At 47.4% G+C, this 16,875-nt stretch overlaps 1 protein-coding gene across 7 annotated transcripts in view; it reads left to right on the forward strand.

Moving 5' to 3' along the window:
- DIAPH3 (diaphanous related formin 3) overlaps positions 1-16,875 on the forward strand; it is a 2,562,783-nt gene that overhangs the window by 1,768,129 nt on the left and 777,779 nt on the right. For all 7 annotated transcript variants that reach the window (XM_069640497.1, XM_069640493.1, XM_069640496.1 and 4 more), the window contains one exon: positions 12,488-12,653. In XM_069640497.1, coding sequence (XP_069496598.1) covers positions 12,488-12,653 — 166 coding nt within the window. The remainder of the gene's footprint in view (positions 1-12,487; positions 12,654-16,875) is intronic.

Below are 16,875 nucleotides of genomic sequence, written 5' to 3' on the forward strand. Positions count from 1 at the left end.
TTTCCTGCTGCTGCTCTTCGCTTGGTCATACTGCCACTTTACATGCTACCAAATCTGAGGATGGCTGCCAGGGGCGGGGCTTAGGGAGAGGGCAGTCATCGGCTGGGGGCAGTATGACCCAGAGACCAGTGATTGATCACTACTAAGAAAGACAGATCAGAAACGAAACTGATACTGATTTTTTCTTTACCGAGGATTCCCAGCCTGACGACAGGGAATATTCATGAGCATGTGAATCCATGCCAGACCCATGCTGGAGAACAACAGCTACAGGTAAGTAACTTGTTCCTTACCACAGACTCGTCCCTAGATGGATGGGGGGGGCTACCCCCGACAACCACAGTGTCCGCAGAGTCTGGTGAAGACAGGAACTGGAACACATCAACTGGCTTGAGATGATGGTCATTTGGCTTGCTCTCAAAGCATTCCTCCCCATTGTCAGCAACAAGTCGGTTTGCATTCAGACAGACAGCTCCACATGCATGTATTACATCAACAAGCAGGTAGGCTGTCTATTTACATATGGGAGTGGGCACTGTTGAACAACATTTACTTGTCAGCAGTCCACCTCCCTGGGAAATCCAACTTGGAACCAGACAGACTCGGCAGGCTGGGGGCAGACAACTACGAGTAACAGTTGAACGAGGATGTCCAGAGAGAGATCTTTATCATGTGGGGCTACCCTCAGGTAGACCTATTCAACACCCCGAGCAACAGGAGATGACACCAGTTTGTGTCCTGGATGGGACAAGGCAGAGGGTCTGTAGGGGATGCGCTGCAGATGCAGCGGAACGACATGTGGGCATACGCTCCCTCTCCTCCCCCACACTCCATTGATTCACAGGGTCATCTGCAAGTTCAAGGAGTCGGAGGCTTTGGCTCATTTTGATAGCACTGTGGTGGCCAGCCAGATCTTGGTTCTCAGAACTCCTCCGACTGTCGGATCAACCTCTGGTCCCCCTTCCTTTGAGACCAGCCCCCCTACTATCTCAGCAGGGAGGTACAGTGGTTCACCCCGTTCTGTAGAATTTAGCCCTGGCAGCGTGATTCCTGAACAGGTCACCCTGAAGCATCTGCACTTGTCACAGGACAACGTAGCTATCATTCAGGGGGCAAGCAGCAACTCAAAAAGGAGTCATTACAGAAGCAAATGGACCAGGTTCTGTCACTGAGCCAAGGCAATGCACAAAAGATGAGGTGTTGTCTTTCTCTGCGCATCTGGGCAGTCCAGTGTGCAGGTAGACTTATCTGGTGGGCATAGGGGTTTACAAAAAGTCCAGAGATAACATCTTCCCCTCCTCCAATCGGTGGTCAAGAAGCACTTGAGGGGCCTGACCACATTGTATCCCCCAGTCAAGCGCCCACATCTGGTCTGGGACCTTAACATTGTGCTGAGCGCACTAGCCCACAAGCCTTTTGAGCCCATGGCATCAGCAGATATCAGGCTGGTTACTATAAATACTACTCTACTGTTTGTCCTTTCATCAGCACGAAGTATCAGTGAGATACAGGCGCTAGTGGCTTCAGAGCCGTATGCCACATTTCACAGGAAGGACGCACCCTTAATTTCTCCCAGAGGTCGTGTCATCTTTTCACCCCAATGAGGAGATAGTACTTCCAACATTCTTTGCAGATCCAAAGGACGAGACGCAGAAAGTGTTGCACTGTCTGGATGTTGGACGTGCTCTAAGATGTTACCTGGACAGGACGAACAGCTTCCGTAAATCAGATGCCTTGTTCATCACTTTTGGCAGGTCAAAACCAGGTTATCAAGCATCCAAGGCTTCAATAGCCAGGTGGATGGTGAGGGACATCAAGGAAGCGTATGAGAGGCAGCACATGTCTTAGCCAGCAAACATGCATGCCCATGCCATCAGAGCCAAGGCCACGGCTGTGGCGTTCCAAAGACACGTTCCATGGCAGACAATCAGCAAGGCGGCTACTTGGGCTTCCCCATCGGCCTTTTGTAAACACTACTCCTTGGATGCCAGCGCCAGATCTGACGCTGAATTTGTCCAGGCAGTTTAAAAAATGCGTTTTCCTAAAAGGGGCAACTCTCCTTCCCAGGGCTACATTCAGTTATAATTGCCCATACAGTATGGAGGAGAGAGGACGGGATGTAGGAGTAATTATGTTACTCACAATAGTGACTAATGTACTCCTAATCTCTTTTCCACCATACGTCCCACCATCCTCCCTCTTAAAAAACCCTATGTCATTATGCAATTGTAATATAGCCCACGCGTCAAAGGGAACTGAGGAGTGGCGCCAGTGGGCAGAGTCAGGGGAGCGTATGCGCCCATACAGTATGGAGTAAAGGGGTATGAACTCTGAGCACGTTAGTCACTATAGTGAGTAACATATAATTTCTTCCAAGAACTCTCCCATAGTGTATCTTAGTTTTATATGCCAAGATCAAATGAATGCTTGCTGGATGACCAGGTCTTTGTTTGATTTGTTTGACCTAGCAAAGGGGATGGGGGCATATCCAAGCAAATAATTTGTGGATGTGTTGTCATTTCTATAAAGGCTTGCTACAAATTAGCTTGGAAAGAAGTTCTAGAAGGTCTATATGCCCATTCACTTGAGGTCAGGCTGAAACCTGTTGGCATGCAGTGTGTTACCTTAGATGAAATTTGCCCGGCTGGTACATAGGCTTCACTTCACACCTTCAGGAAGCAGCGCTATATGGATACCTTGGCAAGTTATGATGCTAGGATGGGTAGATCAGTCCTGCAAAACCTCCTTCTGTGAGGGTGTATCCTCATACTTCTCCGAAATTTGAATTCCTTCTCAACGCCAGGGGCTTCAACCTGTGGCTCGACGACGCCGCAAATGTACTTGCAGAATTTCTCCATAACAGGCAGTGCACCCTCATTCTCCACCAACATGTTTCTCGGCCCAAACCCTCGGCTGGAAATGCCCTCAACCTACTCATATCCTCTTTCCGCACCCACTCCCTTCCCGCTTCATCCGTCACCCTTATAAATTGGTCCCAGCATTCTATGATCGCCTGGTTCCATTTGACCCAAAGCCAAACCCTCTTTCACTCATTTAACCCAAGCCAAACTTCTTTGACCAAAGTCTTAACTTGCACCCCAGCACTTCGAGTCTCTCTATGAAATCGCTGAACTGTATGTCCTTAACAGCTTCACCTCGCCAATCTCCAGTATCTTTGACCAGATTGCAACTTCTACAATAGTCATAATATAGTCAGAATCCAGCAGGTCCTGGTTCTCTACTGAACTCCTCAGCCTGAAGCAGGTACGCCAGAGAAAAAATCTCAAATGGGGGGGGGGGAGTGAAAATCTGCACAATACCTTCAGGACCTAAAACCTCCACAATATCAATGCTCCCATGAGATTAAAATCAAAGAAAACTTACTTTGAGCAATGTATCAACAAAACTTCTAGCAAACCTAAAAAGCTTATTAAAATTATTGTCCACTTCAAATCTCAAACCAATCGCTCACACCTACCACGTCGCAAGAGTGGTGCATAAACTCCAAACCTATTCACTGGCAAAAATCAATAAATTAAGAACACAATCCCTTAGTCTGCTCACACACAACTCGCGCATCTCTACCAGTCTACATTTCTTCACCTTCATCCCACCTCCCCAGAGTCAACACCTGCGGTCATCAGATAAATTAAACCTTCTGCCTCACCAATAGACTTCGGCTCAACTCGCCTGTTTAGAGATCCACTCGGCCATTGATCTGGTCATCTCTCATCTTTGCAACCTATGTATGTTTTACATAGAACTTAGTTTCTGGACACGATCCAAATGTCCTATACTAAACCACGATTTGTAAACACGATTCACAACAGATAAACACTTCCATCCATGGACTAGTTACTGCACTGCCTTTCATTGCGACAGGCAGCAAAACAGTGGCAAAAAGCAACTTCAATCTAATCTCAAATCCATTCATGTCAGGCAGTCAGGTTTCTGCCCCAAACATGCTACCGAAACCGCTAAAGTATCAGTGATCGATCCCAGAAGTATTGTGGACTCCTGCGGATGTGTACTGCTGTTCCTTCTAGAATTGTCCACTGCTTTAAAAAAAAAAAAACTTGCATCTCATCCGCCTGAATCGCCTCTCTTTAGCTGTCCAGCTGTCTCTGCCGGGCGCCAACTGGTCCAAACCATTCATCACTAATTGATCATCCAATGTTTTTCAGATCTCTTGCTGCCCCTCCCAATCCTTCCTTATGTGGAGTCCCCCAGGGCTCAATTGTATCCCCAACTCTCAACGTATACATACAACCCTTAACCGACATTCTTAATTCAACCAAAGTAGGGTGCCACATTTACGCTGACAATATTCAAACCTATATTGATGTCCCAGGTGAAGGATCATTGCATCTTAAACACTTGACCTATACTGTAAACCAGATCCAATCCTAGGTGAATGCTAACATGTAACTGAACACATCCAACACTGAATTCTTTGAAATAGGCTTTTTAAGATGTGTAGCTACTCTGTTCCCCATTTACAACTATGACATCTTCAAAACACAAAAAGCCTTGGCGTGGTCAACGGCACCTCATTTTTCTTCGAGTCTCACATCAATGCTACACTTTCCTCTTGCTATTTCACCTTAAAACTACTATGAAAAAAAATCCCTTTCCTCCAGCAATCTACGTCTGGTAACCCGGGCAGTTGCCACTCCAGAACTGTTATTGCAATTTCATGCTAGGAGTCAATAAAAACATTAGAACTTCAAGTCCTGCAAAACTTGGCTGGCGGATGTTAGCAGAGAATTTTTTACTGCACCTTTCCTTACATTTCTATGGACCCCAAACATTTTGCTTTTATTTTTTTATCTTGACCTGCACTTTGCACAGTGCAGTGAAGCCTTAAGCTTCACTACACTGTCTTTTGCTCATCTGTTATGGGGAAATTGACATGTCCTTTACGCTGTCAGTACTGAGAAACTTTGTTTCACTTAGTCAAGTTACGTTGTAACTACTGTTAGTAACTTGTTATCACTTGTGGTAACTTGTTATCATTGTACAATGCATGTTACTATGCAGTACAATGGGGTACACTTTTGTTTTTGCCCTGGACTAACACTCAAAGGAGTTTTGGTTACTCTAGGTGTGCTAAATGGACAAGCTGGTGTCAACAGTGACTTTTTACCATTTTTTTGGTGGTTTTCGTTTTAGCTTTCCCGCGTTTGGCTACTAACTGTGGCTAATGTCCAAACATGGCCATGCCACACGGATTTTCGCTTGTCCTTTGCCCATCTTGTTTTTTAGCCGCCTTCCTGGCCTGTGAGGCCAGAAAATCCTTATATGGACTTCCAGTGCCCAGAAAAGCAGAGGCATTTGGTGGGCTACTGGAGGGCTATGTGTGTTTGCTGGCAGGATGTGGACTGGAACTGTCTGGTCCCAATCCTCAAACTGGTTTCCGTGTGAATGAGTGTTCCTGTCAGTGGTTCCAATTGGACAACTGCTGGGGGTGTGTGTGGGGGTAGCTCTGCTATTGGCTAGTTGGAGTTTCGGCTCTTACCTAGCTTTTGGGATAAGAGAAGGAGGACCCCTGCACTCACTCTAGAGAGATCCTGGACTAATCAGAAGGAGCCAAGACTCCTGTCCAGCTGTGAGACCTGTGAAGAGACCAGATACCCGACTGAAGGAGGCCTGCCGACCAACTTCTGCTAGTGTCCTGGAGGAGCCCTATCTTACTATTGATCTTCAGCAGTCTTGCGAGGGATCTGCGACCCGTGGAGTGGAGGTAACATGCATTCCTGATGTCTGCTAGGTACCCTGCAAAGAAGAGCCGTCGGAAGTGTCCCGGGACTATCCTGTGGATGACAAGCTTGGAATTTGGGCTACTGTGCTGCCGACGTCGCCATTCCGCATTAAGGCCTCGAACTTGGGGGATCGTCCGATTGTCCTACAGAACTTACCTCAGCGAAATTTCTGAGTTCTTGCATCAAGGTGACCCCGAGATAGGAGGGAAAGCCTGTGACAAGTGAGTCCCTTTGCTGCGGTGGCCCCCAATGCGAAACCGCTTAACTGAGTCGAGTTCCGAGAGGGGTCCTGCATCATGTTTTTCTGCATTCTTCATCCAAGAGTCCTTGCATCAGCGAAAGACACTGACCTGAGATCAGCTCGAACCTGCAACCCCTGCAAATCAAGACTGAGGCTGACGGCGGGAAAAGCAACCTCGGACCTCCTTCCATTGACCTGCCAAGTCTTGGGAAGCTGAGTGACAGTGGTTCTTACCTGCCCCTAAACTCCCTTTAAAAGTGTTCCTAACATTTATAAATGTTTGCTATACTTTGGCTTTGCCACTGCTTGCTCATGCAAGCCTTCCGAAAGTTGTCGACACTTCTATTAGTTAGTATAAACTGTCCTCTAACCCTTGCAACCGCTCACTGGACCCCAGATACCCTACCTTCATGTTTTCCTGCATCATACACTGTGTCAGGATTTTTCCTGAACTTTTGGGCAAAAGGCCCCAGACAACGTAGAGAAGGACTTTTGAAGTTAGGTTTCATTCTCTGTTGACCTGTAGTACATAAACTCATCTGAACTTTCTTTTAGAGGAGTTTGATTTGTATTATGCCCTACTCTAGTCTAGTGACTTTATATGTATGTAATCTATTACTAGTGTTGTGTGATACTTCTTACCTGTTGGTAGTCATTTTTCATAGTGATATTTGGCCATAAAAAGCTATTTTTGTGCATGGGGGGGTGGAGGTGCTAGTGAGCCCAGACAAGATGGCTGTGAGCTCTTACACACCCTGAAAAATCATGTGAATATCTAGATGTTTCCCGATTGCGCTACTGCCTCAGAGGCGGTACCCTGCAGTGAGACACCCACACCCCCTCTGGGGTGAAGTTTGAGGTCTGGTGGTGCTGGGAAGAAGACCGGGTGTTGTAACCTAGAACTGCTGTGGCTCGGGGGCGGGTGAGGAGCCGCCAGCCCAGTGCGTGAATGCTGGGGGAGCATCAGGCCAAGGTTGGAAATTAAGACTGCAACGGGATGTGAACCCCTGCGCAGCCGTGCCAGAAAAGGAGCCCCGTCTCATCCATCAGCGACCCCAATCGGACCGACTGACCTGCAGACTCCCACACAGACTTTGTTCATGTGTGTATACATCTTTCTGAATTGAAGGACTGGATGCTGAAGTTCTCTTTTCGGGCTCGCGGTCGCGCTGGGCTGGTGAGTTTTGTCGTGACTGTTTCTGCCAGTCCCTGCTGACCAGTCAGGTTGCCCTGGCTCTGTAGCTCACGTGCTTCCATGGAATCAATCGTTGGGTTGTCCAATTTTCGTTGTTTTGCGCACGGAAGGTTTTCTCTTACGGCAGCCAGCATTTCAGCATCGGACAGTTCAGTGTATTTTTTTGTCTTTGTGAATATTTGTGTTTCGAAGAAGTCAGTTAGTATTCGTATTGTGTTGTTTTTTTTTTACAGCAGCCGTGTTAGTGTTAGTGTTGGTGTTAGATCCACTTTTGTTGGCTTGCTGGAGGGTCTTTTTATGCGCACTGTTTTTGCCTCACATTTGTTCTTTTTTCTGCAGTTGTTGTTTTTTTTGTTGTTGTATGTTTTTACTTGGCACTGGCTTCTCACTGACCTCTCTGGATCACTTCTTGCCGTTTTTTTCTGTTGATAGTTGTTCTGATGATTGGCCAGAATGGTTCAAGTTACACATTTGGATTGTAGTTTGTATTGTGTGTTGGTCATCTGCGCTGTTGTTAACTGCATGCACTTGAGCTTTTGTAATCAGAGCTGCGGCCTGCTTATCAGGCTGCATGAGCCTGAGATTACCGTGGTAGTCCCCTACTGCTGCCGCCGCGTGGTCCCCTGTTATTGTCATCCACTCGCGGCTGTGTTCGTGGTCTGTGCTCGAATCAACGCCCCTACAAGGGGCGAGATGCTGGAGCTTTGTTGAACTGGTCGTTTCACCTGCTCTTGGGCATGCAGTTGTGGGTGCTGCAAGTGATTTCTCGCTGTCTAGTGACGGCGACAGGGGTCCCGCATCACATGTCATCTGCGCCTCACCATCTTCGCGTAAACAGATATTCTTAATTGTTGACATGCTGGTAGGAGGGAGGCTTAGGGAGCTGAGACCTCCACTCGACTGAGTATCGCATTCTATGAGGTTAGGGTCGAGTTGGGAGCCTTGCGTTTCTCCTTTGTCATGTGTTTGTGAACCCTGTGTCGATCCTCCTCCGATTTTATTGCGTGAACTGCGGAGGCAACATCAGTCTTCCTCTTCATGACTAAGTCGTTGAGCCATGGTTCTTGCCGACTTTAGCTTTGTCCCCATTTACTCAGTCTAGAGAGCGAGGGCTAGGAGGAAATGTAGAGTCCAAAGCACTCCGCGTTCTTCTTGTTAGTGTGCTTTATTATAACAGCAGCCGCATTCGGCTTGCTTGGTTTGTCGCGTTTTTCATTGTTTGCAGGTCACTGTCGCGAATTGGCGGGTTTGTTCGAGATGTGCTTCCTGATACCAACTTTCTGCTCCCTGTCGGGCCGTGAATGACAGATTGTCAGGTAGTTTCTGAAGAATGTTGCCAATTCACACTTGGATGGTCAGGGACCTGACTAAGACCACATAGGTAAAAAAAAATGGTCCACCGGGCCCTCGCATTTGAGATGTGAACACTTAGTTTGTGCTGCTCGTGTGTCAATACTGTAGAGAACCGAGTGGGTCAAAGGACTAGCCCGCAGTCCCCACACGGTTGCATACACTTTTTTCTTTCAGCCTGTAAAGAGAGAAAGCGAACAGTCGCGTATGCACGGGCGAAATCGCTCGCCCTGGGTGTGCGCTTTGCAAAATGCTGCTTGTACAAGTCTGCAGATAAAGGCTGCAAAGCCTGGGAAGGGGAGCGCGGGTGACAGAAGCCGGTTTTTTTTGGAGCATGGTCAGCACAGCCGGCAGTGTCTAACCAGAGTTCCAAGGCACGCTTAGTCGCTCGCTGTTCATGCGAAGGACAAACACCGGCAAACACCACTTGCCCTCCGCTTTCGCTGGGGGAAGTGCTGATGTAGCTTCTTCCTGCTTCTTCCTGCTGCTGAAACTCCGCCTCCAGGCAGTTAAAGGAATAGTGTCAGTATTGTGGATAGCAAGGTCCCGACACTGGCAAACACCACTTGCCCTCCAGGGGTTTTTCCTTCAGCTGTGTAGATGCACAAAAGGTGTTTAATATCAGTATATTATTAGAAGTCACACAATGTTTTCTAAAACCTATCTGATTGTGGCTACGAATAGACTTTTGTAGATCCCATTTCTGTAATCTTTCCAAATTAAAGCAGCACATTTCTTGCTTACAGTGTTAAATAAAACAGTGTGGTGATATGCCCCCGAGCCAGTGTGAGATCCCTTTTTTTGTAAATGGGCAAAATCTGTGCCTCTTTCCAAAGATTCAGAATTTTTCCAAAATCAACTATAATGTTAAATATTGGTTGAAGGAAGCGAGCCCATTTAAGTGGGCAGTGTTTTAAGATCAGATTGTGAGCTCTGTCTCAGCCTGGGCCCTAGAGTTTTTCATTTTTCTTATCACAAGGAGAATTTCTTCTTCTGGGAGTAAAATTTCCCTCATGATTTGGTAGCTTTTCGATTCGATAAAGGGATTGCAGTCCACGGACCCGAAGTGAGTGTTTATATGCCCAATCCAATCACTTTCTTCAATGGCCATGCATTGACGATTTTTTTGCTGGCATATTAGTGGAGTTAATCCGCTTCCAAAAACCACGGACATCTTTTGTTGATGTCATCTTGATACGTTTCTCATTTAGTTTCTGTGAACCAATCTATGCAAGATATGCCAATTTGTGTAATTATGCTGAATTGTTTTGGCAATATTACTGTGACTGCTCTGTAACTGGTCACCTGGCAACTCAGAAACTCAGCCCCTGGCGCCTGCATGTCCAGTTGCCTTTGCACTGCCTCTGGACTCCCCAGCACTTAAGGATCTGTATGTGCTACCCAGGGGTCTTCTGACCTATAGAGAACTCTGCAAATTTCCCGGTAGGCCTCTGCACCCTGGGCCTCTTTTGTGTGGTATTTCTACATTTCCCCCTAGGAAAAGTGTTGGGCTTGCTGAAAATGTGTAACAAGGGGCCACTTTGAAAATTATTTCCAGGGCCCTTTTGGTTCCCAGTCCACCCCTGGTGCTACCTTACAGTCCCCTGTCTCTCTGCAGCCACCCTCAGGCAGCACTTACGGAGTTACCTGCACTTTTCCCTTTCCTCGCCCCCCACACCCTCTGGCACTTCTCCCCCTCCTGCCTCCACGCACTTTCGCTATCTGAATGACACAAGGCCTTGTAAGATATGATCGGATATGATATGGCATTTATAACGCGCCTATACACAAGTGTTTCTTGTGTGCATTGGTCCGACACCGCCCCCCCCCCCCCCTTGTCTTGTTACGCCTAGAAACACTTGTGTACAGGCGCTTATATATCATATGCTTCCTGATTGAGCGCATCCAATCTTAATTCTTCAAGATAGGACACTTTCCTAACATTTCTCGTGCGCAACGCCTTACGTGGAAAGGCTCCCGAATATCTGTCCAAACTGTTGTCGCCTCACAATCATAAGTGATTCCTCAGATCCGCAAACTAAAGCCTGCTGGCTTCCCCACCCTCCAATTCCTCAATCCTAGGAGGTCAAAGATTTGCAGTTTGTGAACCATGCTTTTGGAATGCTCTATATCGATATCAGCAAAATATCCCTGACCGCTACCACTTCAGATGCAACCTGCACACATGACCTTTCGTCCAAGTGTTCTAATGTTTCCCCATGTCCCGTTTTGCTAAGCACCTCAAGGCTTCTGCGTGATACGCTGCACCCTACGAAATCTCAAAATACACAGACAAACATTACGGACAGTATGCAATGTATTCAGGGCTATAGTAGGAGACAAGGCAAACCTAACATGATATGAAGACAGTGCAACGTGAAACAGTATATGTTCTGTAGAATGAAGAAGTGGCATACTGGGTGTGTTTTTGGGGCGAGCGGTCAGTGAGACCCATAGTCATGAGGTACTGTAGGAATGCTTAGTGAAACACCAAGGTGCTTTAAAATTCGATACACTTCTGAATGGTGATACAAACTTTCAAATATATGCTCCGTCACATGCTGTCGTATCCATGGCCCATGAGCATGTTTTGCCATTTGGAGCAGCAGAAATGTGCTGACATATTTGGTAAAGTGTTTGTGAATACAGCAAATACATTGTTTTGGAATGCACCACTCTCACATTGTCCACAAAGAGGAGGATCTCATCCAGCTCAGTCACCCACATTGCTTTTATCTGACCAGCCTATTTCTAATTTCAAAGGATGGACGCTGATTGAGCATTGGTGAAGGGTCTGACTTAGAAAATGTTTTGATGTGACAATAACTTAGCAGTCACCTCGCAGTCGTATTCATCGGTGAAATCGATTTTGAATCTGGGGAGCAGTTCCAGGAAGAAGCGAGGACAGGAATCTTTTGCGTGCAGTTCTGTGCAACCAATAGGATGGAGCCCCCCCATACCTTGATGGTTACCATAGATCAGAATTGGTATTTATCAGTACGAGGGCTGGTTGCTTGGATGACCAGTTAGCATGTTGATTATCAAACACAATATATTGTTTACTATGTCGATCATAAATTTGTTATGTTACCATTAGTGACCATGTTTTGGTCACTCTGAGTCTTAAACATGGCATAAAAATATATACATGTGTTTTGTAGAAAATGTAAAGCATTTTGAGAGGTTGGATTTCAGGTTATTGCTGTGGCTATTTAAAATCAGTGTAGACAAAGAAAGTAGTTCATCTTTTATGTAGACCTTTTTGGATATCCATAATTTGCCAGTGATTTCTGCCATCGTACACCAAAGTACTGCCATCCTTTGCTCTGGTGCTCACGCCATATGACATCATATATTGGCTGTTGCCCTCAATTGCTTAGGTGCTTACACCACTCCAAGGTTTTGATGTCAAAAGCCCAGATTCCTACCCTCTTACTGCGCATTGCTATCGTATAGCCATGTCTTGATGTTTTTTTTTTTGTTTTTTTTTTTTTATTACATTTGTTATACGCCCAGACCCGGGGGTATCACGGCGTAGTTACAGACAATGGGATAATGCAATCTTAGAATGAGCATAGAGGTGTACAGGTATAATGTTGTCCTCCGGGTATTGTGAAGTTTGTGTGGGCAATGAAAATAACAACATGCAGGCTGCAAAAAGCCTCCATCGTTTATCCTGTAATGATTGCAAACCCTGCTCTAGCCTGCCTTGTTGGAAAATCCACTCAGCAGTATACTGTGCTGTGTGCCTGTACCCTTTTGCATTGCACCATTTCCTTGCAGAAGGCTGAACACTGCACAGCATGTTTGTGGTACACTACTTGGTGCACTTGATCTGTTGTTTCCTACCCCATGTACATGACATTTGCCAAATGGTGGCTGCACCACCAATCGGCCAAAACTAAAAAGGGAAACCTTGAATACCTTAACACAAACTCACAGCTTTGCAGTCTACGCCGGAGAAAATTATAAGAAGCTTTCCAGAATGTATGTCAACATGGAGAAGTTGTATCAGGCTCTGATGAACTACTACGTGATCGATCCAAAGAAGGTGTCGGTGGAGGAGTTCTTCACAGACTTGAGTAACTTTAGGACCATGTTCATGGTATGTCTGAATTTCCTTCTCAGAGCAAATTGATTTTTGTCCTTGGTCTGCTAGGTTTCTGCTTCCCAGCTACCTCTTTAAGTGAATGCATGACTGCAGGAATCCTCCTGCCCTGCTGTTTGCATTACAGCGCTTGCCTCGCTTTTCTTTGAATTGAATCTAGGAATGCTTCACTTTAATTGCATATGTTGATTTATCTTCGCTTAAAAGCCGGGTTTATTTAGTGTTGCTATGAATACAACCAAACAATCCAAGATTGGAAGTCACGCGTCAGAATGAGATGAGAGTTGAAATTATTTTCTTCAGTCAAAGGACTCCCAGGGTCTAATTACAGAAAAGAGATTTTTTTTCTTTGTTCAATATAAATGTGCCACTTTATGTGCAATCTTACTTTTGATTTTCTGTGCGGGGGATAGCGTTATCTTTTTGGAGCAGGAGCTGAGAGAAAACATCTATTTTGTGAACAAACTGTATTGAACTGCATTTTCAATCGATTGTGTGTGTTCCATGAGGTGGTCTTTTTTCTAGGTCAGTACCTCAGAGCTGCAGTATTACTGTTGTACAGAACTTCACTGGTGGTAGATGTTACGGGGTTTGCATTTTGCTTGGCCGATGAAGGGCTTCATGCGGCCAATTTAAAATTCTATCCAACGGAATTATTGCACTTCAAAAAATAGCCCAAGATGACTAGTTATGAGTTTTGCTGTGATTTGGGATAGGCTGGAACAAGGTTGTCTGCTGTATCTGTTGAATTGCGCCTTGATTTAATTGTACCATGTGCTTGAAAAGCCCAATTGATTACTAACTGTTGCCATTTAAGTCCTCGTCTGAAGACTCTTTTTTTTCTTCAACTTTTAAGATAAAGGATGTGTTTGACTGCTGCTGAAAATCGGCTTACCCTAACACAAGTGTGCCAATGGATAATGTACGCGCTGGCATTGTTTGCAGTGCAATGGCAAGGGACATAACATTTTCCTGGGCAGAAAGGGGGCTGATCCCATTATTTTCTGTTAAGTGTGCTTATGTCCAACTCCTACACCAGTTGACCAGGTTCTGAACATGGGCTTAATTGCTCAACAATCCAAGTTGCCGATAGAATTTCACCAAGAAGCGTTGTCTCCTTTGGCACAAAAAACAGTATTCTTCTTGTCCAAGCTATTATACATACTTTATAACTGTATTGCAGTCTATGTTGCTGTGGCGATAAAAGATTCTAAGCCACTCCTTACCAATGCGAAACAAAGCAGCAACAGTTATTTGTGCCCCGCAGTGCTCTGATTGAGTAACAGCACCCTGTACTAGCCCACCGTGGCCGCAGAGTAAAAACCCAGGCACATCATTGTATGCCTGACCTAAAAATAGTCAAACTTATCAGCCCTCACTTTCTTAGGTCCTGACCATTTTCCCCTAGAACGATGGGTTATCTAGACTGCAAATGAAAATAATGGCATATCCTTTCAAGAGACGATGTATGTGAATGTCTAACACAACTATTCCCTTGCTCTCTACCTTCCACACTGACTCTTCACTCTTTCTCACACACAACATTTTTGTGCCCAATTTTCTATTCTGGCCTTTCCGTTCGACTCACGGTGTTACTCATGCACCCCCTTTCCTCCATCCTTGTGGCGGCCCCCCAACATGGGGATGGTACAGGAACCTTTGGCAGCAATAAATTGAGCTTCCCCTTTAAATTTAGTATAGCGCACGGGGGCACAGGAACATCCCACCCTCCAGCGCCTCACCTCAGTTCCTTTATCCGCACGGACAGTGTCGACCTGTCAGCCAGTGCAGAGACTTTTTTAGCTTTTCGCTTGCTCCCTGTTCTGTTTTTTTGCAATCTTATTGAACTGAACTTTCCTTCAGTGCCTCGCCCCTCTCGGCGCATGTTGGCTGCAGGAGGATTCACGAGAAGTACCTTATGCGACCGCTCGTTCCCAGACCCGGACCTCATGCACTCTTTCTGGGGCCCAACCTCCGCTGGAACGCATGTTCGGCTTGCAGTGATCTCCGTCACAGGGCATTGAAGGATTGGAAGCCACAGTGAAGGGAGATATTTCACACTTCCCCTGCGGCCCACCTTAATGATTTCATCTCCAGGACCTCTCGTCAAGACAAGGTAGGCCCTCTGTTCAGCATGGCTCTGCAGCACAGCAACTCCTTCCTTGGCGTTCTCATGGATAGGGGTTCCTCGGATTCAGGTTCTTGCAGGCCCGAGCCTTCCATGCTACCAGCTCCCAAGCCAAGCGGCTCAGCGCCCCTTTGGGCCTGTCCTCGAAAGGTTGATCAAGTTCGTCCTCTTCTACACCAAGGGATCCACCACGGCTACCGTCGCAGGTGCTGAGGGTGTCCAGCCTACCGGAGCTCCCTGTATCCTCCCACGTCTGAGGCCTCTCGTGGCTCAGGGCATTTGCACCCTCCCGCTCAGGGCCTCGCAAAAGGCTTCAAAGTGGCGGAGCATGCCAGGATGGCGTCCATCTTGGATCCAACTCATGGCCCGCCCGTGCTTTCGCCAATTGTATGGGCTCTGCAAGATGATCGCACTCCCCTTCCCTCTGGAAGTGGCAGTGGATTGTAGGTACAGGCATCTGTTCTCCTCAGGGATACATCTACCCATCACAGCCTTATGGCTTCATGCCCTAGGCACCTTGCCACTTTGACCAGGAGCGGAGGAGGAGCGCTGCGGAGGGCCAGGCCCTTGGGGACCTGACCGCTTGGGAGGACCGCTTCTTCGAGCGCTTCCTCTTCCGCATGTGTTCCCCCTCAGATGAAGGGGCTCCTGAAGGATATAGTGAGGTCATCCCGCAGCTGGTGCCCCCTCTTCTGGGTACTCCTCCCGTTCCTCGAGCGCTACCGGTTCCAGTACCGTTCCATCCCCGGGTCTAGGCTCTACCGGTTATTCAGACCCCTCTACCTCCTCCTGTACCACCAGCGCCTCCCCCTCGACCGCCGTTGGACCGGTCTTCTGAGGCGAACTTAGAGGGGACCCCGTGGGCACCTGTGTCCCAAGGTACGGACTCCCCTCTGTCTATAAAAAAAGGGGGGGATGATATTCAGGAAGATGAAACCTCAGCATCTGTTAAAAACTTTCATGACTGCCTTCAGGGCCTGGTGGAGTTCTTGGGTGGGGGGTTCTTTCTCCCTCTGCCTGAGGAAGCCCCACAGGAGTAGGGAATGCTAGCAGAGGTTTTGGGCAAGCGCACCACGAACCGGTCTGGCATCCCTCTCCAGAAGGATGTCCTGCAGGTGGCGAGAAAGGTCTGGGAGAAGTCCAGGGCCAACGTCCAGATGCACAAGAAGCTGGACAGCAGATTCAGGCTGACGGACGGGGAAGCAATCCTCCTGCTGTCCCACCCGCATTCTTCAGTGGTGGCTACGGCTTAACTATATTCTGAACCATCGTCTTTGTCGTCTTCCTCCATGGAAGCCACCTCCAATTGTCTTTCCAAGGAGGACAAGGTCCTCGAGTCTTTGGGCAAGCGATGTTACTCCATCTCAGGGATGTATCTGTAGCAAGCTAACGCAGATGCCCTCTTGGCTACGGCTTACCAAAAGCGTTGGCGGGAGCTTGGGGAATTTCTGCCCAACCTCCTGTCAGACAAGCAGGGCTCCTTCAAGGCCGGTCAGACAGATACCTGGGCCATTGCACAGGATCTCATGGAGTCTTCAGTCTCACACATCACCACAACCAGCAGAGGGTGCTGTGCCTTCGTGTCGAGATGAGGACGACGGCTTGGATGCACACCACTAAGTTTTCATCTGGCGTGCAGGAGGGGATCCTGGATCTGCCCTTCGAGGGCGTGGAACATTTTCATTCATCAACCGATGACGAGTTGACAAAGAAGAAAACCTCTACTCAAACTGCCAAGTCCTTGGCCATCCGGACAAACCTAGGACAGAAATCCTTCCCTCTGGCTCAGGGCTGGTCCGAGTTCGAATCCTGCACTTTTCCCGGCTTCAAGGGGTTTCGGGATTGCAGTACACGGAGGCCTGACCGGTCGCCCAGCGACAACAGGGGGAAGCAGCAAAAGACTTTGACGTAAGAGACAGAGAACACAGCTCGTCTATGGGGGGCCATTTGGCTCTTTTCCATGACACCGGCAAATTTCTTTTCAACAACCCGTGGCTCCTATCCGCAGTCTCCACAGGCTTCAGTCTTCCTCTTCCTTTTCCTCTACCATCCTCCCCTCCCCTTCGTCAGATCGGGTCCCGGCTCTTTTAC

This window comes from Ambystoma mexicanum, chromosome 7q, assembly GCF_040938575.1.
Source record: "Ambystoma mexicanum isolate Mex_15411 chromosome 7q, UKY_AmexF1_1, whole genome shotgun sequence".
In the NCBI taxonomy this organism is placed as follows: Eukaryota; Metazoa; Chordata; class Amphibia; order Caudata; family Ambystomatidae; genus Ambystoma; species Ambystoma mexicanum.